The sequence below is a fragment of the Bactrocera oleae genome, chromosome 5 (genome assembly GCF_042242935.1).
Source record: "Bactrocera oleae isolate idBacOlea1 chromosome 5, idBacOlea1, whole genome shotgun sequence".
NCBI classification, from domain to species: Eukaryota; Metazoa; Arthropoda; class Insecta; order Diptera; family Tephritidae; genus Bactrocera; species Bactrocera oleae.
The window spans coordinates 61,652,483-61,674,095 of record NC_091539.1 but is presented as its reverse complement, the minus strand read 5'-3'; the positions used below and the strand labels follow the sequence as shown (position 1 = coordinate 61,674,095).

At 34.8% G+C, this 21,613-nt stretch overlaps 2 protein-coding genes across 13 annotated transcripts in view; one reads left to right on the top strand and one right to left on the bottom strand.

Annotated features, from left to right (window-relative positions):
- The first annotated feature begins 527 nt into the window (after positions 1–527).
- Positions 528–4,289, top strand: TTLL1A (Tubulin tyrosine ligase-like 1A). Of its 2 annotated transcripts, XM_014236859.3 has the most exons (7): positions 528–984; positions 1,154–1,354; positions 1,436–1,626; positions 2,741–2,927; positions 3,001–3,202; positions 3,314–3,654; positions 4,021–4,289. In XM_014236859.3, exons 1-7 carry the CDS (start codon positions 974–976, stop codon positions 4,166–4,168), a joined length of 1,281 nt encoding a protein of 426 aa, XP_014092334.1. In that variant the 5' UTR covers positions 528–973; the 3' UTR covers positions 4,169–4,289. The 2 variants fall into 2 exon arrangements, with proteins under 2 accessions (XP_014092334.1, XP_014092333.1); XM_014236858.3 differs by lacking the exon at positions 528–984 and having other exon boundaries at positions 1,057–1,354.
- A 1,614-nt stretch (positions 4,290–5,903) lies between these two features.
- baz (par-3 family cell polarity regulator) overlaps positions 5,904–21,613 on the bottom strand; it is a 127,943-nt gene continuing 112,233 nt past the window's right edge. For 7 of the 11 annotated variants that reach the window (XM_036362295.2, XM_036362294.2, XM_036362296.2 and 4 more), the window contains exons 3-11: positions 15,345–16,859; positions 14,683–14,907; positions 14,091–14,608; positions 13,753–14,037; positions 13,078–13,682; positions 12,517–13,012; positions 11,849–11,971; positions 11,593–11,649; positions 5,904–9,818 (exon numbers count right to left, since the gene is read on the bottom strand). In XM_036362295.2, the coding sequence (XP_036218188.2) occupies positions 9,221–9,818; positions 11,593–11,649; positions 11,849–11,971; positions 12,517–13,012; positions 13,078–13,682; positions 13,753–14,037; positions 14,091–14,608; positions 14,683–14,907; positions 15,345–16,859 (4,422 nt within the window). In that variant the 3' untranslated portion in view covers positions 5,904–9,220. The remainder of the gene's footprint in view (positions 9,819–11,592; positions 11,650–11,848; positions 11,972–12,516; positions 13,013–13,077; positions 13,683–13,752; positions 14,038–14,090; positions 14,609–14,682; positions 14,908–15,344; positions 16,860–21,613) is intronic. The other 4 variants (XM_070110368.1, XM_070110369.1, XM_070110370.1 and 1 more) reach the window with 4 other exon arrangements.

Sequence of the window (21,613 nt, the reverse complement as noted above, 5' to 3'; positions counted from 1 at the left end):
AATGTTCTATACAAGGACTGTTTTTTGATCGATCAGTTTGTATGGGCGCTATATGCTATACTAGATCTAAAAAAAATTGTCGGCGATCGTACTGTTTTTGCCTACAGTGGTCCGATATCGCCGGTTCCGACAAATAAGCAGATTCTTAGGGAGAAAAGGACGTTTCGCGGCAAACTTAATTTATCCTATTAAGACTATAATTAGTTTTATGAGGATGCAACAGCCCAAACTTCTGATGTTGCACATAAGTGTGTAATATTTACATTTTGTTTCTTTCAGTATGCAATATTGATCTTCGCAATGTATTTCTCCTATAAATAAGCTTCCGATAATATCACGACCCTACATTGACAGAGCTACTCCTCACAAATATATGGAAGGAGAGCTAGCGTCTTCTCGCAGAAGATTAAATATTTATAGGCAAAAATTATATACTTTTACATAAAAGTTACATATGTACATACATACAAACTTAGATGCTTGAAAAAGTAAGCATAAATTGTGAATAAATTCTTTCAGTTTATTATTGCTCTATTTTCTGTCTGTATATTTGACTTGGAAATAGAAAATAGAAAGCAACAACTCAACGAAAAATAAATTTACATATTTTCGGACAGTCAAAGACTAAGTCAAAGCGCATGTTTTTAGTAAAATATTATAGTAAATAACGGTAAAAAAAAATCCTTAGCAACACAAAATTATTACAAGCCTTACGTGGCGCATGTTGGTTCAATAAAGCGAAGTGTAAACAAATGCACATACATATGTACATATGTAAGTGTGTTAACAGCTGAAAAGCCGTGTTAAAGCATTTAAATAGGACATTTAGCGCAACATTCGCGATCCTTAATTGTTTTGATTGCAACGAACTCCACTTCGATAAGAATATTAGCAAATAAATCATAGTCAAACAACCGTTAAATATAGCATAATATCGTGAATCAAACAATTGAAATCGAATAGAATTGACTAAATGTATGGCAGGTGAGTTGAGTGCATACCTCATATAAATACAATAGTAGAGTAGCATAAGTTTGGGGCATATCTCACATACGCTGAGCGAAAAATCACTTATTTATTTAAAATACTTATTATATAAATACGTATTATTTGAAATGTTTAAAAAATACAAATTGAAAAAAACTCCACGCAGAGCGGGCAATGCGGTACCACACGAACGTATGCGCATAAGTTTTTGCACCGATTTGGACAAATCAGTTTTGGTAAATAATTTCGAGAAACGCGGTTGGTTGCAAGTGAGTCCCGATGATGATTGGAATTTTTATTGGGCAAGCGTGCAGACGTGTCGGAATATATTTAGCGTCGACAGCGGTTATCGCATGCACGACAATCAGTGAGTTATATATTATAAAAATATAATCCAATTAAAGCTGCTTTATGAAATAAATAAAAAATAATAATAAACCACTTACAGAATGATCAATCATTTTCCCAATCATTATGAGCTGTCGCGCAAGGATTTGTTGGTGAAAAATATTAAGCGTTATCGCAAGGATCTGGAGCGTGAGGGTAACCCGCTGGCGGAGCGTTCTGAGCCAACAGCGGCCGGTGCGCCGCGTTATGTCTATTTGGATTTCGTGCCCATCACATTTGTATTGCCGGCGGGTAAAAATGTTTACACTAATATAATTATAAATTTGGCCAATCGTTCCAGGAGACATTTGTTTAATTTTATTATAATATTTATGACGCCTTTATTGTTCTGCAACCCATCACATCGAAAATACTTTAAACCTCTTTTTTATATTTACTGCTCCTGTTTTATTATTTTAATTTTTTATTAATTTTGTTTTTATTATTATATTTTGCTATTTAATTGATCAATTTTCGACAAATTTACACCTTTTACATTTTATTTTGCTATCACTTTTGCATTTTTTTTTCAAATAGCTAGTTTTTCTTTTTAAACATTTTATTTTTTTATTTTGCTATTTTTTTTATAATTTGCACCTTTTACACTTTCTGGAGGAAATTATTATTTTTTTACTACAAATTTTTTTACACATTCAACTTCTTTATTTTTTTTTCTATTATTATTGTTTTTTACACCATTTACCCACTTTTCTCCAAAGTGCTTGTTTTTCTTTTAGCACATTATTATTTTTTTATTTAAAACTAAATACACTTTTAAATCTTTCCTATATATGATATATCGATCTTTTCCCTTTTTTATTACATTTTCTTTCTCTTTACTCACTTATTTTTCTTCTTTCTTATTTTTAAATTTTCTTTATTTTTCCACAATTTACGGACTTTTTTCGACTATAAAAACTTTTTATTTGCTATTTTTATTTTATATTTAATTTTTTTTATTTTATATTCTAATTTTTTAATACTTGTATATTAATTTTTTTTTAAATATATATATATTGTTTAATTTTAATCTTTTACACTTTTCACACATTTTGCTTTTTATCATGCTCTTTCACACCTTTTGCGCCTACTTTTCTTGCTTGTTGCACTCACGATTTTTTATTTTTTTCTATCGCACTATTTCCACTATAAATTATAACTATATTTTAAATTTTATTTTTATTTTATATATTACTTACTTACTTCTTCATCGTCACATAGCATAGTTTACTTTACATTAAATTCTTTACACATTTATTAGCTTTGTGTACTATTATCGCTCTTGCCCCTCTGTTTGCTATAAATTTTTACTCCTTCATACCCGCAACATGCTATTTTGTCTTTCACATTAAATTAATGCTTCTAGATTACAATATGTTTGTTGAGGAGTATCGCAAAAATCCGCAAAGCACTTGGATCATGAAACCGTGCGGCAAATCACAAGGCGCTGGCATTTTCCTCATCAACAAGCTGTCAAAATTGAAGCGCTGGTCACGTGAAGCAAAGGGTCCTTTCCATCAGCAGTTGTCCAAAGAGAGTTATGTGATTTCCAAGTAAATGTCAATACACTTTACTTGTAAGAACACCACAAAAATTTAACATATGTAAATTGTTTTCAATCACCAGATACATTGACAATCCACTGCTGATTGGCGGTAAGAAATTCGACTTGCGGCTCTACGTGCTGGTAACCTCATTTCGCCCACTAAAAGCATATCTATTCAAACAGGGCTTTTGCCGCTTTTGCACAGTCAAATATGACACAAGCGTTACCGAGCTGGACAATATGTACGTGCACCTAACGAACGTGAGCGTGCAAAAGCATGGCGTAAGTAGGAAGTCTGCAATAAAATGAGAAGTGTCAAGCAACAAATATAACCGCACTTTACCGATTTCCTTTTACACTCATACTTTATTTCATTTCCCTTTCCACCTGCAGGGCGAATACAACAATTTGCACGGCGGCAAGTGGTCTGTGCAGAATTTAGCACTCTACTTGGAGGGCACACGCGGCAAGGAGGTGACGGATCGGCTCTTCGGTTCAATTGCTTGGCTAATTGTGCATTCGCTGCGCGCTGTGGCGCCGGTGATGGCCAGCGATCGCCATTGCTTTGAGTGCTACGGCTACGATATAATAATCGACAACAATCTGAAGCCCTGGCTGGTGGAAGTGAATGCCTCCCCATCGCTTACCTCAACAACAGTCACTGATCGCATACTAAAATACAAACTAATCGATAATATATTGTCTGTAGTGTTACCGCCGGACGGTGTACCCGAGTAAGTTTAAGTTAATTACACATGATTTTTTCACTTTATACGCGCAGCACAAAATGGCGCTATAATTTTTGCAATATTTCAACGGTAAACTGTATGTGTAATGGCGGACTGTCAAAGTGGCGGAAATTATGTGTGTGTGTGGGTGTGTAAGCATTTGCTTAGCAATGTTGCCAACCGCAAGGTTTGGTGCTTGAATATGCTGTGTAACCGGATAAAGTTAATGCAGTGCTTTGTTTGAATATGAATTTGAATAAATTTTTATTTGCAATTTTTTTTTTGTTTTTAATAAAAATGATCGGTTAAATTTTTTAATTAACTATTTATAATCTAATAATAAAGCTTAGCTTTGTTTTTTATTTTGTTTAGCGTGCGTTGGAATAAAATACCCAGCGCCGATGCTTTAGGCAATTTCGATCTGCTGCTCGATGAGGAGCTGGCAGCACAGGAAGAACAAGCACAAACTGCACAACCGAGCACGAAAGGCAGAGGCGGTGGCGGCAATCGTTGGAAATGATAATGTGGTGTAATTTAGACATCGCTATACATATATATTTTTAAATATATTTTATTTATTCTTTTATAACAAGAAAATGAAAATTGTTAAGTGAAAAATAAATAAAAGTTATACGAATGAACCGAAATGCTTTAATTAATTTATTAATTATTATATTTTTAGCTATGTTCAACCAGAGAACTTAAAACAATGAGAAGGTGCAAATTGAATTTTGTATGATGCTCGATTGGTTGGCTGAAAATTTGAGATCAAGGAGTTCACCACTTTCTGTATAGTTTTGCTGTTATTTAACAGAAATGAGAATTTTTAACAACGTTCTCTGACAAAATACGTATCTACCAATATAAAGAGAAAAATGAAATGAAATGAATGAGATAACAAGAAATACAAATGCCACTTCACATATGCATGATTATTTTTTGCCATATAAACGATTTTTATGATGAAAAATTGATAAATTATTATTTTTTTGCACAAATGTATGTACTACAAAGCACAAAAAATCTGCATCTTTGGTTTTGGCACTTAACCGGGATTGACTGTATTTGTCAAAGAATTTACGTAAGTACGTTTGAATTTTTTGTACACACATTGACTTTACACTTGCCCATATGCGATGTATGTTTGTAAGAGTGTGTATGGCACATCTCGGATTTTCTACCAACAACACAATGTTGTGACGCTTTGTCGTCGCGTCAGTTCTTCGACAGATTGACTCTTTGACATAAAAGCAAAAAATGTGTCAACGGAGATTTCACATGAAGTAATGAGTGTACATATCTACATAAAAATACATACAAATGTGTAAACGACATAATATATGTATGTCCTGTTACATATGTTTACACATGCATTTGAAAAGAAAAATTGAAGCATGAATGTGAAATACCGACGGCAAAACACAATTCTGTACTTTTATGACTCCATAATGGTGTCAAGTACAATTAATGAATTATTTTAAGAAATATATCAAAATACTTTATTAGTAATAATTTAAAAGTATTTTGATATATTTCTCATAATAAAGTAAAAATGAATTAACATAAAATAATTTAAAAAATAATAAATAATAGTTCAATAAAAGGAATATGTTTCAAATAGCATATCAATATTCCCAGTTTGGCATACATAGTATATTCTCTTCAATATTCGCCGTTTGGTAATGTTAAGAGAGCGTATGTTTACAGATTCACCGCTGTTATAAAAGCGAAAAATGTTATTTGTTTCTCGTGCATCTGTGGTGAACTCCTTGATAAATTCCTACAAATTGTTCGCTGTCGAACCTGCACCTTCTCATTGTTTTAAGTTCTCTGGTTCAACGCTGTACAACAACAGCAAAAATATGAAGTTCACTGTTTCCATGACACTCAGTTGAAATAACCGTGGCGTAGCCATGTTTTATATACGACCAAGAATTGTCATCATGTCTGAAAATGGATCAAAAATATTTGTAGCATGTTTTATGTCGCTGAACCAACAACAACAACGATTGTAGCCCTCTGTGATAACCACTTACATCTTGCGAATATTGATATACTCGTACATGTTTTAAACTTAGAAAGTCAAAAATAAAATTAATTTCGTCATGGGTTGTCATCGGTTTACTTATTTGTAAAGAAATATGAAATATATTTTTTTGTAAATTTTTTGGCTGAAATTGAAGCATACATCTAGCATAAGTCACATGCAATCAGATTAGTTACACACACACTATAAACAATAAATACAAATTAGATTTACTTTAATATAGTTTTTTCTTTATTATTAATTTGGACATAATTTTATTGTATCGTTTTATAATTTTTATTACTGGTAATTAACTTACATTTAAACGGTTTTTCAAATTACAATATTAACTTACAAAGCTACTTGATTTATACTGAGCAATATTAGTCATTTAGTAGTATTTAAAATTAAGTACATGTATATATGTAAGTTTATATAAAAAACTATTATTTTTAGAGGCTACAATTAAAGCTAAAGTAAACACAAACTAAACAGTTAATTATAAATGAAGACAATGCAAAATAATGTAATAAAGAAAAAAATTAATACAAAAATAGTTTAAAAATTATAAATAGTATAAATATAACAATAAATAATAATATAATATTAAAAAATAATAATAAGCAATAATAAGAGAAACTAAACAAAAAAAAAAAAAAAATCACGCAGCACATACAAAATTAAGTATTTTCACAAGAAAATAGTAAGCAGGTCTAACAAAGAATTTATGAAATGAATGAAATGAAATGTAATTATATATATAGACATACATATTAACAGTTATGTACGCACTTATGTTATAAATGTCAGAAATGTATTATGCGCTTACTTGTATAAATGAAATGATAAATAATATTTACAAAATGTTAACACACATATATAGAAACATATATGTTTTACACAATTAAAGATGTTATATGACAATTACATACAAGTACCATATACATATATGTAAACGAACAATGAATGCGATTAGTTGGTGTGCTAGAGCGTTGCTGCGGCGCTGAATATGTGTTTTAATTAGGTTAAAGATGGCTTCATTTCGTCAAGTCGTCCCGGAATTTGGTTGTAAAAATATTTTATTTTATGTGTACGCATTTATGCTAGGTTTTTTGTTATTTACAGAAATTTTTTAGGAAAAAGTTATTTTTACAAACATAAAGCTGTATACAAAATTTCATAAATAAATTCAAAAGCTGAATTTATATTATATTTTTCATTTATTTTAGCTTTTAATGCAAAATTGTATTTACACTTGGATTTTTGTTACAAAATTTTTTTGCTTGTGAATTAATTTTTACTCATAATTACTAAACTCTTTTATATATAGTTTTTTCGCATATTTTTGTTGATATATTTCGTTTGGGATTTTATTTTAAATATTTTTATTTTCTATATTTTATTTTAAATAGCAAAAATATGGAAGAATTGCAGTTTTGTAAATAAATTAAAAAATTATACGCTGTAAGTTATTTCAAATGCCGAATTTGCGCAGCTTAAGTGCAAAAATAGTTAGTAGTTGGTATGTTGGTAATAGTTGTAAAATATTTTTGGAATGAAAATGTACTCTATTAACTTTTAATTAGACAAAATTAAAGTAGAAAATAAGGTTGAAGTATTTTTAATAAGCACAGGTGGCTACGCTGAAGCGAATTTGGTTTTACTTCCACTGTGGAAGGAAGAATAGTGAACGAAGAATATTTCTATTTATGTTATTTTGTTGATTTTTCGACATGAATGAGCTACAAATTTTGTCATTTTGATATTTGAAAACAACTAAGAATTTTTATTTTCCAAAATTTAGCATCATTTGTTGCGAGGACCATCTTTTAGTGTCCAACACTATGAAAAAAATTTGTTTTTTCAACACTTCTAAGTATTTCCAATAGTATGAAAAAGAAATTAATTTTTTCAACACTTAAGTATTTGAATGGCCTTCAGAAAACTAAAATATAAGTTGTAGTTAGTAGTATCAAAATGCAAAATATTCATATTTTTTTAAACTTCTTTACTTCAAAGAGGCAGCCAAAACGGAGAGTAGAATAAATTTATATTAATAAAGCTGGCTTGAGAATACAATACATACATATGCATAAATTTGCAACAAAAACGGCCTTTTCAAGCTAATTAATATAATTTTTATATATATTCATGTGTTTATTTTTAACAAATACATATGCATAAATGCTAACTATTTACTTATATTTCACCTAAAAATAAGGTAATTTGCATTTTTCGAATTTTTCCCTCACTCATATGCACGCTAGCATGTAGCTTTTTGCATTTTTAGGTTATGTGCTTAATTTTCGAAAATTAATATATAACAATTTTTTTTTCAAATGTGTTAGTTTCAGCGTTATAACATAAAATATCATTATATGCTTGCAAAAAAATGCCGTTAATGCTAAATATGCACAAAGAAATAGCTAATAAATAGTTAAATTTTAAGAAAATAAGTATACGCTCATAATATATGTTTAATTGTTGCTTTAATAATTATAAATTAAACAAAAATACAATAATTATTGCATATTTCATTTATGTATAAGCATTTTCTGCTACGTTATAGCTTTAATTACCGCCATTTCGGTGTCTTTACACTATATTTGAAACAGAGAAAATAAAATATAATATTCAGCATATTTTTTTAAAGAAAATTATATTGCTTTTTAACATAAAAAACGTAAAACTACATTTATACGCGCTTATTAGCATACTTTTGCTTTATTTTTTCACTTAATTTTACATTTTAGTTCGCGCCTAACCTCACTCTGCGCAGTTGGCTCATTAAATCTACCTCGTATATTTATGTATGTACGGATTTTTTCGTTTCGTTATTTGCTGTAATAAATTTACAATATATTCGATTGATTTTAATCCTATGCAGACAGATTTACTGCAAATAATTATTTTTAAACTAAAAACAATACTGTTCATGTTGCAAACTATGCAAATGCTGCAACGGAATGTATGTTAGTGTGTGTGTGTATAATGTTAAAAGCTACATATAACTGTAAATTTCGCAGAATAGCTGCATCTACTGTTATCGCTCACACGTTTCTTTAAATATATTATTTTAATTTTAATTTTAATTACTTAAAATATAAATGATTACAAATTCCACATTTTGTATATGCATGCCAGCACTTGATAATTTGTTGTTGTTATTTGTTTTATTGCAGTCTCATGATTTAAGGATTTCATACCAATTCCTGTGTGCCACACATTGAACATAATTTATTTACAAATTTTCTCTTTCTCTCAGCCAATTTTTTGTTAGACAAACGCTTTCGTATTGCTGTTGACTTAGAAAACCGTTGACGGCGACATACTTCAACACTCCGTGGCGAGATAGAATATCTCCACCACATCCGAGTCCACATCCTCGTAGTCATTGTCGCCACCAGCGCTGCTGCCATCATCATTTCTGCCACCACCAACATCACACGCATCGCGCGCCAGCTCAGCGTACGCTGTGTCACCAGCGCGCGTCGCGTGTTTTGCTTGGACTTCGCCACGCCTTGGGCGCAGCACCGGCACCTATAGTCACACTTTCGATGCGTGCGGCTGCGCGCCACCGCTAACGACTGCGGTCGCGAATTGCGGCTGTTGCTTTTGTACCGTTTGGTATGTGGGTTGTGCTGCAATTGTCGCCGAACTCTGATCGCGTATGGTCACGTGTGTCACGAAGGGGCCGCGACTGCGGGCGCTGCTGTTGAGTGAGGCGGGCGAGAAACCATTCATGGCGGCTAGCTTCCAGTGTGGTTGCGCTTGTTGTGGTGGTCCGACGGTTTGTTGCTGCGCTTTTTGTTGTTGCTGATGATGACTGCTGTTGTTGTGTTGCTGATGTGACTGCTGTTGCTGCTGCTGCTGATGCACGCCATTCACTGTTATCGGTGAGTGATGTCCGTTTTGCTTGAGGCTGCCACTGCGCAGCTGATGATGTTGCGCTGCCACCGCTGCAGGACTCACACTGTGCTGCACCGTCTCGTACTCATAGTATGTGGATGTGGGTCGCAGCAGGCTGCTCTTGTCGGCAGCGCTGCCGCTGTTGCTTAACATGGCGGCGTGATGATGATGATGCTGCAAGTTGATGTCTTGTGAGCGGGCGCTGCGTTGGGAATGGTAATGCTGATGACGGCGACTGCACAGCGCACAAATACCCATCGGAAATGTACAGCGGCGTAAGCGTAGGGCATAGCGAAGCGAAGGCGGATGTGAGTATATGCAAGAGAGAACGTTTACAGAAGGGAAAAATGACATGAGTAATGTTGATGTGGTATGAGAAAATAATATAGTATATATCTAAATATGTACATATGTATGTCTTGATAGTATAGCAAGGCGAGAAACACCTAAGGAAAGAAAATTAGGAATATAAAGCAAAGCAAAGGTAACAAAAAGCGTGTGAAGCGAAAAAAGTGGACGCATGCAAGATGTTTAATGTGAAAGTATATACAAACGTGTGTGTGTGTGTATGTAATAATAAAAAAGTATACTAAAAATATAATAAAAAACTTATAAAAAATTTTGTTTCCGGGCACATTTGTATACAAGTAACCAATCTAGCAAAATTAATTAAATACAAAAGGGGGGAAAAATATAAATTTTGCTTATACAAAAGATTATAAAATAATAAAGTTAAACAATAAGTGAAAATAGAAAATACCATATGTAGTAGTAGTAAATATTATATGAAATATGTTCAACTACAAAATTGTATAAAAGAATCAATAAGCTTTGTTACAAATAATAAAAAAAATTGTGGCAGCTTTTTGTTAAATTTGGTCAATAAGAACTTTCTAAATTTTTACTACGTCGGCTCAGCCTTTTATAAGTGCTGCTCTAAGCTAACATCGGTTTTTTCTTCTGAGCGACAATAAACAAAGTGTAAGGTTGATAGAAGGTGCGGACGAAATGTCCGTTTACACTTGCGTCGGTCACTGCTTCAAAAATTTAACGCACTTTACATATATAAAATGCAATGAAATTTATTTGGCGATTTTTCAAAAGCGAAATATGCTTTAGTGATTCAATATATTTTTAGGAATTACGGAATTACATCAGTCATTTATTTTATAAATGTCTTTGATCTAAACATGCAAGAAAAAAACGTTAACTTCAGCTGCACCGAAGCTATATACGCTTCACTTAAAAATAAACCTTTTATGAAAATATGTATCTTGATTTTCCTCGATATAGGACTCTCTATATGTTATAGTTGTTGTAGTAGCTACTCTAATCTTTTTCGTGGAAATAAATGGGTTGTGTGGAAGAAGTTGGTACATGCCAACGATAGTCGCGCTTTTAGCCGGCCAAGGGTTGTCGGACTCGGCAGCGTTCATCAAAATTAATTGAGGAATGTTTTCTGCAGGGATTTTTCAAGAGGCTATGGACATATAGAGCTTAAGTCAAGATTTGTGCAAACGACCTGCCGGTTAGTAGACTTGCGCCAAAGCTCTATGCCATAATGACCTATATTGTAACGATAAGACTATGTGATCCATATGACTTAAATACATATGTAAAAAATATATAAAGTTCGTGCCATACGCATTTAAGCAGCCTTATTCGCATGCTTCGTTCTATATACAATTATTATCTTACTATTTTACAAGCATTTGTGTTAAGAATAAAAAAAAACTACATTCAGAAGTTACTTTTTTACAAAAAAAAATTAGGTTATGTCAAAAAAAAATTATTATAATAAACTACTCGTGTAATAAAAGTGAATTACATAAATTTGACTAACAAAGTAATAAATTGATATTTTAGTTACCTATCAACACTATCTAGTAGTATGCATCGGAAAATAATACAATTACTAAATAAAATAAACAAATAAATATAATAAATAAGAAAATAAAATGATATCAACTAAAACTAAGCTATGTTAAAAAAAGCATTATGGCAATTACTTCAATTCAAAGCAAATCCAATCTTCCGATTTCAAACGCACATATCTAGGGGTAAAGCTGCAATAGGAACCAAAGCGAGAACCGAAAAAACGTGGTAAGTTAATAAGGTGAGTGGCGTGTGATTTAGGAATTCTTAAGTATGGGCATCTACAGCACATATACAGCTACAAAGTACATACATACACTTAAGAGCGATATGTATGTATGTTGCAAATGTGTGTGTATGTGTGCGTGTTGTGTTGCAGTTAGTAGTTACCTTTCCGCCTCGACTTTAATGCGCTGCCTGATAACTTGTTGCCGCATGCATTCTAATGTCGACTCCGATAAAACATCTGTACTATTTTGATTTTGTTTAGTTGCCGTGTTTTCGCTTTCGCTGCTTTTTCGTGCATAAATAGTGCAATATTTGTGTGTGTGTGTGTGTATTTTGTTGGATTTTTTTAATTTTTATTTTTTGTTTTTTAGATTTTTTGCAAAGTGTGGTAGCACAAGTTATGCATATGCGCATGTGGCGTGTTTTTTTTTTTAATGCAATAACGGTTTATTTTCATAATAATTTCAAAAAATTAAAAATAAACGGAAAATAGTAGTGAGTGATAATGGTGGTTTTGTGATGGGAAGAGAAAAAGAGAAAATGTAAGAGACATTAAAGAGAGTGAAAATGTAAATGTATTTGCGTGTGTGTCAAATGCGAGTTTTTCTAAATGCTGTAGCGACTTTCATTACAAAAATTATCAGAAATAACATTTTTTCATGAAAGCGCAGCATTCAGTTAGCAAAGTGAACGCTAATATAATTTTTTTTTTTTACATATAAATGTATATAGAAATGCATGTATGTATGTGTATGAGTGTATGCGTGTATTAGTTCATGTTGAAAAATAAACAATTTATACAATTTTCAGCGAAGCAAACGCGCGCTCACCTCATCTGTTGCTGATGCAGTTCGTCGTAGTTGGCATAGTGCTGATAGCGATGATTGAAAATATCATTATGATGTATGCCATTCGAATTCGCTGACAAATTACTCACGCCACCACCAGCACCAGCAGAATTTGCGCCACTGCCACCGCTGCCGGTGTTGTTTGCAGGCGGTAAGGGCGGCGGCGGTTGGTAGGCTGGCGGCACCAACTTCATATTTCGATCGAGCGCTGCTAAGGCAGCGGCAGGCAGCTGATTGTTCGGCAGTATGGCTGGCGGACGTTCAGCCAATGCAGCGGCTTGCGTATCTATCGGCACAACGCCATCTTTACGATTCTTGCCGAAACGAAACATATGCCCGATGCCGCGCAGTATGCTGGGTTTCTTGGCGCGCGACTTATGCTTGCCGTCGTTCAGCGAACTTTGAAAGGGACCGTTGCGATGCGCAAAGCCGCCATCCTGATCGGTGCCCTCCTCGAGCAGCCAGTGCTTGCGTGGCTCTATAAAAGGTATAGAGTAAAAATAAAAATTGTGGAAAAAAATTTTAAATTTCAATGAAACTCACTGCCCGCCTCGGGATCGGCCACCACAGCGGCGCGCAAGCTATCCTCACGTCCACGTCCACGCGGCGCACGCAATGCCGTCGGTCCGCGCGGCTCATCGGACATTTGTATCTCTTGCACCATAGTTTGCAGCGACTCCAGCGATGAGGATTTCTTCAAGCCCAACGAGGGACCTAAATCACCAACTTGATCGCGCGCCTCCGCTTGCAATTGTTGCGCCTCCACGCCGGAAGCGGTCTTTGTGTGCTTATAGCCGGGTATTTGCGCGTTCGCATTAGCAATACGCGCCGTCAGCGACTCCATAGAGCCACCGTATATGGCAGACTTAGTTAGTTGTATGCGTCGCTCACGTTCACGTTCCTCACGCAACTTCTTATTGCGCTGGTAAGTGCCCGTTTCGCGTGCATCCAAGGCGGCATGATGTTTCTCCGATATCGAACGACGACCGAGCGCATCGCGTGAGAAGTGCTCCACGCCCGAGTTGTTCGTTTCGAGACTCAACTGGGACGAGTATGTGGCATCGAAGCCGGGTGGCACTGTGCTTGTATTTGGGCCACCGTTGCTGCTTTGTGTGCACACTGAATCGTTGGGATGGTGGGGCAGTGTGCTGCGGAAAGAGTATAAAAATTTGTTTGAATATATTTTTAAAGGCATTTTGTAAAGAAAATATTACTCACGGTGACATTGGCTCTGGATCGTCTTCAATTAAAACTGTATTATTGTTGACATGGCCATTCATCATCTTCTGATGATGCAAAGCTGGCGACCAGGTCTCATTTGTTGCCATATAATAGCTCTCATTGCGCAAGCCGTGTAGGCCAGCGCTGCCGGGAGGACCACCAACAACACCTGCAACCCCACCGCCAGCGTTTAAGTGATCGCGCGAGGGCCGACGCATTTGTTGCGATGAATTCGACGAGCAAACTCCACCGGTTAGACGATCTAATACGGGATTGCTCCATCTGAAAGGTTTATATTAAATTAATTACTTAAAAAAGTGCACGCACACACTCACCTATTCATTTCATTTGTTGCGCTACCACCAGCTCCACTGCGTCCTTCCTTCTTCTCCGGACTCAGATAGATCACTGTGGCGCCAGAATTATCACTGGCATTCGAACTGCTATTGGTCTGCTCGAGTATGTCACCCGAACTGGCGGAGCGTGCGATCTTGCGTGCCACCGATAGCGTTATCATGCCCGGATGTTTACCGGGATTGTTGACCATGGCACGACGCAATGTCTCCATTGCCTCTGCATTATTTTGACCCAACAGTGAGACACCATTAACACTCAATAGTTGATCATTCATGCGTAGACGGCCGTCACGTGATGCGGCGCCACCATGTATGACATTCTTCACGAAAATACCCAAATCACCGTCATGTTTCATTGAGCTGTTGCTGTTGCTGGAATTTGAACTGGTCTTGCCTTTGACGCTAACACCGAGACCGGCCTTCTCTGTATCGTGCACCGGTATATGTAATGTGAGTACTTCGCGAGAGCGCCAAGCTATGCCCGCTTGTAAGCTATCCTGCATTGTTCGAGTAGTAGCAGAGGTTCAGGGATTAGGAAAAATGTGTTGGAAGTTGTGAAGTTTATACTCACACTTGAGGCTGCCGACTCACTGCCCGCATCTATGAAGTGCTGAGATTCGTTCAACTGATATTGCGATTGTTGTTGATGCTGCTCAAAGAGCGAGCGTGCGCTATTGGACTTCTTAACGCCATTTGGCAGCTTATCCTGTTGCTGTTTCTGTAAGGAGGACGGTAGCACTGGCGCTGGCGGTTTCGGTGGTGTATTCATAACATCGCGCTCTTTCTCCTCGTAGTTCTGGAAGGGATGTTGGGTATATTAATTAATAATGGTGAGTCTACATGAAAGACTCTGAGAATCTTTAAGTCAAATAATTAATAGTTGAGTCGCATTCAAAATCTTTTATAACGATTAATCATTCGATTGACTAATTTTGATTACAATTATTTATGATTCTTAAAAAAAAAATTATTTTTCTATATTTTGGAGCTTTCAATTATTACTCGATCTTATTTTCATTTGCTTCCATTTCTGTTTAATCATTTAGTTAATTAGTCTTTCGATTAATCACTTAGTTGATTAATCTGGCGATCAAACATTAATGAGTTTGTCAATTAGTCGTTCGATTTATCATTTTATTGATTAATCTACTGATTAATATTTTTAATAATTTAATTTTCGATTAATCGCTCAACTGATTAAAAATTTATTGTAATTTTTTGATAAATACTTACAATTTCCCGCTCATCCTGTTCAGCCAACTCTTGCTGCCGAGACACTACCAAACGTACTGTAGCACCGGCTTGCGTAGCGCGCAAAATAGACACCACATCTGTTTGGGTTTTACCAGTCATCGGCACACCATCCACTTCCAGCAAACGATCGCCCGGTTTCAAACGTCCATCTTCAATAGCAGCGCCACGCGGCAATATGTTCTTAATATAAATCGGGCAATGACCACCAGCCGGATTGTCGCGTGTTGTCACGGAAAAACCGAGACCGTTTGGGCCCTTCTTCAGCACAATTTCGATCTTGCGGCCGAGTTTGCGCGTATTCGCTACTTGTAGAGATGTACCCACTGGCGCCGTATGTGGCTTACGTGTGGGCGAGACGGTCGCCACCTTCGTCTCTACCGTTGAGGCCAACTTTTCTTCGGCTTCAATCATTTCGGCAACTTTAGAGTCACGTCGCCGCGATTTGCTGACGCTACGTTGGTTAGCGTTACTACCACTGGCGCGCAATACCCGCACACGCAATTCGGATGCTTCGAGCGAACGTCGTAGATAGTCCTGCACCTTACTCTCGGTTAGACCGATCAGTTTAGTGCCATTGATTTCGAGTATGCGATCGCCGCGACGTAAGCGTCCACGTTCAGCACGACTACCCGGTTCCACGTGTTGTACCAGTAAACCGCCGCCATGTTCGTTATCCGGTATGGCCGTCAGACCCAACGGACTACCGTATTCATTGATGATGAGCAACATTTCACCATCTTTTTCGCGTATCGACTCGTAAGCCTGACCGAGCGGCTCTTTACGTTTACTTTCACGCGGCAGTGACTTGGTGGTGTACATTTGGCCTTGCGACGCATACTGATGCGGCGACTGCTGTTGCGGGTGCTGCTGCTGTTGCTGCTGCTGATGCTGTAACTTTTCGGCGGCCTCTATCCATTTGTAGCCGGTGCCATCGCCAAGAAACTGCATGGACAAGCGACCGGAGCGTGCGAACGGTTGTTGCGTCGGCGCGGCTGTCGCATGCTGTTGACCATCATCTTCCTCCTCCCATTGCGGCGTTAAATAGCCACTCTTATCGAGCAGCACACGATCGGGTGAATCACCGCCGCAGTGTGGCGCTGCTGCTGACCAACGCTTATTGCCACCTTCCGCCTTCAGTGAGGCGAGCAAATTCGGATCACTGCTGCGACGCACTTGCAGTCCAAGACCGGTCATGGGGCAGGCAGTAGTGCTGGTGACTTCAATGTGCGGTGTGGAAGCATCGCTGCGTTGCCCATTTGTGGGCGCATCTGTGTTAGTGGGGTCACGAAAGATATCCGGCGAGCCAGTGCCCACCGAAGAGCTGCCAGAGGCACCATCGCCACCACCCTGCGGTACACCCGGATCCGGACCCGAGTCATCGAAGCTGGCAAGTATTTGTTCGCGATCATCGGCGACATCGCCGACACAATCGTCGGGGTCGAGTATGCCCGACTGTGTTTGTAGATGGTGTACGGCAACCCAAGAATCAGGCTCCTGCAAATGAAAGTGGCGGAGCGGAAAAAGAAGGCATATTAGAAAATAGTAAGAAGTGATGGTAATAAAATACGTAATTAAGAACTAATCAATATTCTGTGTGTTTGTATTTATTTCGCTGATTACGTGACTTGGTAAGTTAATTAGGCGTAGACATAAAAATACTTTGTAGAAAAAGGCAATCGATGAAATGCCTATGCCTTTGTCTGTTTCGTAGCGTAACTGCTGGTGCTCATAATGATGGCATGTGACTTCCGTTGCGAAGAAGGGCGAAAAGTGCCCATAAAATATTCTGGCGTTTTCATTACGGTCAGGCAAACGCATATTTCAAGTTCGTTTGAGCAATTATTCGAAAGTATGCAACGAAAATGTGTTCATTTTTATTACCGAGGTCACTGACTTTTTTGGTAGATTCCACTTTTCTAATGGAAAATATTGTTTATATTGGAAAAGGTCATTTCATGTAATTCCCATAAACTAAAAACTGAAACTGAATCTTGAAATTCCTAGCAAAAAGCAGTGATAGTTAGTTGGAATATTAGAGTAACTAATTCGAGTTGATGAGTGAAGAATTTACATTTAAGTATTTAAAATAAAAAGTAAGGTTCGGGATTGTTGTTTGGCTTCTTGTGGTTTTTGCACCAGACGAGTGATCTGTAATCTACAGTATTATACTTTTTTAACATTGGATTTTTGTTAATGGGGGATCTTATACCATATATGTAATCTTCTAGTTCAATAAATTTATTTTTGAATATCAAATTAAGTTACTATAACGCAGGGTTGGCCAGAGAGCTGCTTAATTGGGTCTCTTTATCTCACAACAATATAAGATTGCTACAGTGTGGCTCCGTTTCGAAATCAAAACTTATTTTTTCAGACTAAGGCTCTTACGGTGAACGAATCAATTGTCATTTATTATCTGCGACTTTGGGAAATATTTGATGGTTTTTCAACCCTAGTGAGATATTCTGGAACATATTTTTATGGATGATTTCAACCCCTGACATTTCTTGTAAAAAAAAACTTCGAGAATTCGGTAAAAACCATCGAAGTTCGGCAGATGTTTCGAAAAAATATTTTTAAAATATCCTTGTCTGGACTCAAAGAAAAATTTTCCTCTGCAACCAATAAAAAATAATAATAATTAGAGAATTAAAAATTATATTTTTTTCTATAAATTGTTTAATCTTTATATATTTACAATATATCTATAATTTTTTTTTTCATTATTATAATTTTTTCATTCGTAATCCCACAAAACTGCAATTTCCTATGGGAAATATCAGCAGCTCACATTTGTCACTTTTTCGTGACTCATAGAGCCCATATAAAGGCAACACAATATATATTCTTCACGGCTGCCACATGTGGGTGTAACGAATGCAACAAAACAAAAGTAAAAATTTGTATAAAACAAAAAAAAAAAAACAGCAACAATAGTAAAAAAAAATAACATAAACTAAAAAATGTGACAGCTTGTTTGGCCAAAATGTGTTGCATTCATTGTTTATATGGTTATAGGATTGCTCATAACTGTGAGAAAAGAGAATAATGGAAAAACAAAAGACTTCAATAGCAACAAACTTCATGAAACAAAAAACGCGCAGCAGAGACAAGCGAATGACTGGTGATGGAAACTGGCATGGATGCAGAGGCATAGCTATATAAGCACATAAATATATATGCGCATATACATATATACATACGTATATGGCAATGGTATGCATGAAGAAATGAATGAAAAATTTAAATTTCAAAATGAGTAAAGAAATATTGAAAACGGTATGCCAGAAAATTGCATCACAGAAATATATAATATTAATAATGACTTATAATAATAAAATATATAGCACAGATAATTAATATGGAAAAATAATTAAAATAAAAAGAAATAATAAATTAGCAACATTTTTTACGCAAAAAAAAAATTAAATAAATAAATCGCAAAGATAACTATTAATATATATGTAAATATAAAAATAAAAATAAAAAAAAATAAAAAATTTTTTTCCATTTTTTAAACAATTTTAATATTTTTTTCTACCATCCGATTTTTTTTGTTTGTTAATAAAAGCCTTAAGGTTGGATCGAAGGAAAAAAGTTTAAAAGCGAATAACATTGTTGAGTGTTTTAAACAATTTTAATTTTCTATCATGCGAGTTTTTTGTTTATTTAAAATATAAGATTATCAGATTATCTAATGAAAAAGGTAAAAAAGGGAACAAAATTTTTAAATTTAAAAAAAATCTATCAAGCGATTTGTTTTTTTTTGTTAATGAAAACTTGAGATTTTCCAATGAAGAGCTGAAAGTTTGCTTAACTCGTTGGTGTATATTATACCAAAAAGCTTATTTGTGCAAGTCAATATTAAAATTTTCTTAATCAAAATTTTGGAACGAATCAAAAAAGGTTTTTGCGAATAAAATTAAATAATCGGTTTCATAGAAACATTTTTTTGTATTACGGAGATGTAAATTATTATACATAACTAAATAAAAAAGTCGAACAAAATTCTGGATTTATGATTTTTTCAATGTATTATTTTACAAAAATCTAGTGATCCAAGTCCCGAAATTTCGGCATTACTTAAAATATGTTTCGGGATTCATTATCAGATACTATACAAGTCCCGAGACTTGAGGATTACTTAAAATATATTTCGGGATTCATTATCAGATGGTTATTTTGTAATTTTTTTTATTTTAATCACACAACCAAGAATAAAGTAAGTCAATGTAAAACAACGCACATGCGACAATTGTAAAACGAAAAAAAAATTATAATAAAGGCAGAAAACATAACACAACACTGACATTCAATATAGTTGCATGCATGTAAAATAACTTTAAAAGTTAGACAAACAACAACTATTACAATAAAACAACAAAAACAAATAACCGGAAATACGCCTCCCTGCCCAGCACATCACTCAACGCATCAATAAAATACCACGAATGGTAAGCTGTATTTAAATATGAGCGATTTTGTTTTTTTTTTTTGATTTGTTTATTTCACATTTTGCTTTAGTAGTTTTTCGTGCATGCAAATAGAGTGCAAATAAAAATCATTATGATATATGTATGTATATTATTATTGTTTAAATAAAATTTGTAAACTCATCAATTCAAATGTATGCCCTTTTACGATAAAGCATTGTTGATATTTTACGTTTTTTATTGCCTTTGATTGCCACGAAATTTATTAAGTGAGAACTTAAGTTTTAATTAACCAAATAAGGCGTTTGTGTTGACTATTAAAATGGTAAAAATGGAAATGCCAGAAATACATATATGTAAGTATATGTGTATGGTGGTTTACAGCCGAGGCATAAAAGTTGCTATAAATATGGATTTTATAAGCTTAACATACTAACAAAATTGGAAGCAGGTGGCAAGTTGCAATAGTAATGCAATAAAATCACCATTGATAAATGCGAGTATTGGGTTAATTGAACAGTTTGTTGAGGTGTTATCGGAATGTAGACGTACATACATACCGACATATATAGTCATAAACTCAAAGACATTGTGTCAAATATAGATTTTAGTTAGTACAAAAGATATGCTAGAAATTGAAATGAAAAGTAAAAGTATTGGAAATAAAAATAGAACAGTTATTAAGAGGAATCTTCATGGCATTTCTGTATTAACACGAAGTTACTAAATTTTTATGTGACGTCATATTAGCGAAGAACTCAGAAAAAAGTGAGAAGAGTGAGAGACACTCAGAGAATTCGATTCAAAGATAAGATTGTTTCATATACAAAAAATTATATAATTTTTATAGTTTTCTTTCGATTTAAGGGGTCATATCCACTTACTAGTCAGACAAAACACGTTTATTGCGATTTTTTATTTGTTGAAAAGGCATTTTCTTTAAAAATAAATATATGTAAATTTACAGAATATAATGAACTTTAATAATCGACAATTTATATTCGAAAAATTTTTGGAGGACCTGCTGTAGCCGATTTCCAGAGAGATCTCCGAAAAAATTTGTAGGGTTGTGAACAAGATTTTTCTGCTTAAAATATAACAAATCCACAAAACCAGAGTTTTGATTACTGTAGATAAATACAGGGAATGATCTTAGGACTAGTAATAATTTGAATTACTGACAAAATCTTGGCTTCTCAAAAAGAATGTAGTCTTTGTCAGGAATTTTACACTTCAGACATGCTTAAAAATCGAAATTATTATCAAAAATCTTACTCTTTCGATCAATACCTATCAAATATATTCTAGAAGATCGTGTAAAATTTCAAGTCGATCGATTCACCGTTTGGAAGAAATTTTACTCACTGACAATGAAAACAGCCTTAAGCTAACGTGACGTCAGTAAGACCGCTACTTTGTGTAACGACTTACAATTTGTTTGGAGCTACTTCGACAAAATTAATTAAATTGATTAAATTTAAACAATAAGAGACACCGAAAGCCGTTTCTAGTTGCCTTCTTTAAATTGTGGATCTGGAACATTTTCTTTCAGAAGGTTCATAAATTTTATATTTTTCGACCTTTTACGACAAAAAATTATAAAAAAAGTTGAAATTTCTTAAACGATGACCTAAAATTTATAGGTATATTATAAATATAATCATATGGGGGGCTTGTCCCAGCTTAGCTAGGTCAAAAACCGACAATTTCAATTTGGACCATATTTTTATATGACGAATGACTCGTAATAACACTAAGTAGGTTGTGTGTTCTGAAAAAGTAGAGATATTATCATGTATTACAAAAAAGGATTTT

What these genes read in the sequence shown, in the direction of transcription:
- TTLL1A (XM_014236858.3), top strand. Translation starts at nt 1,116, where the DNA reads ATGTTTAAAAAATACAAATTGAAAAAAACTCCACGCAGAGCGGGCAAT. An exon ending in CACATTTGTATTGCCGGCGG is followed by an intron (nt 1,627 to 2,740) that starts GTAAAAATGTTT and finishes TAATGCTTCTAG; the next exon opens with ATTACAATATGTTTGTTGAG. An exon ending in CCGCCGGACGGTGTACCCGA is followed by an intron (nt 3,655 to 4,020) that starts GTAAGTTTAAGT and finishes TATTTTGTTTAG; the next exon opens with CGTGCGTTGGAATAAAATAC.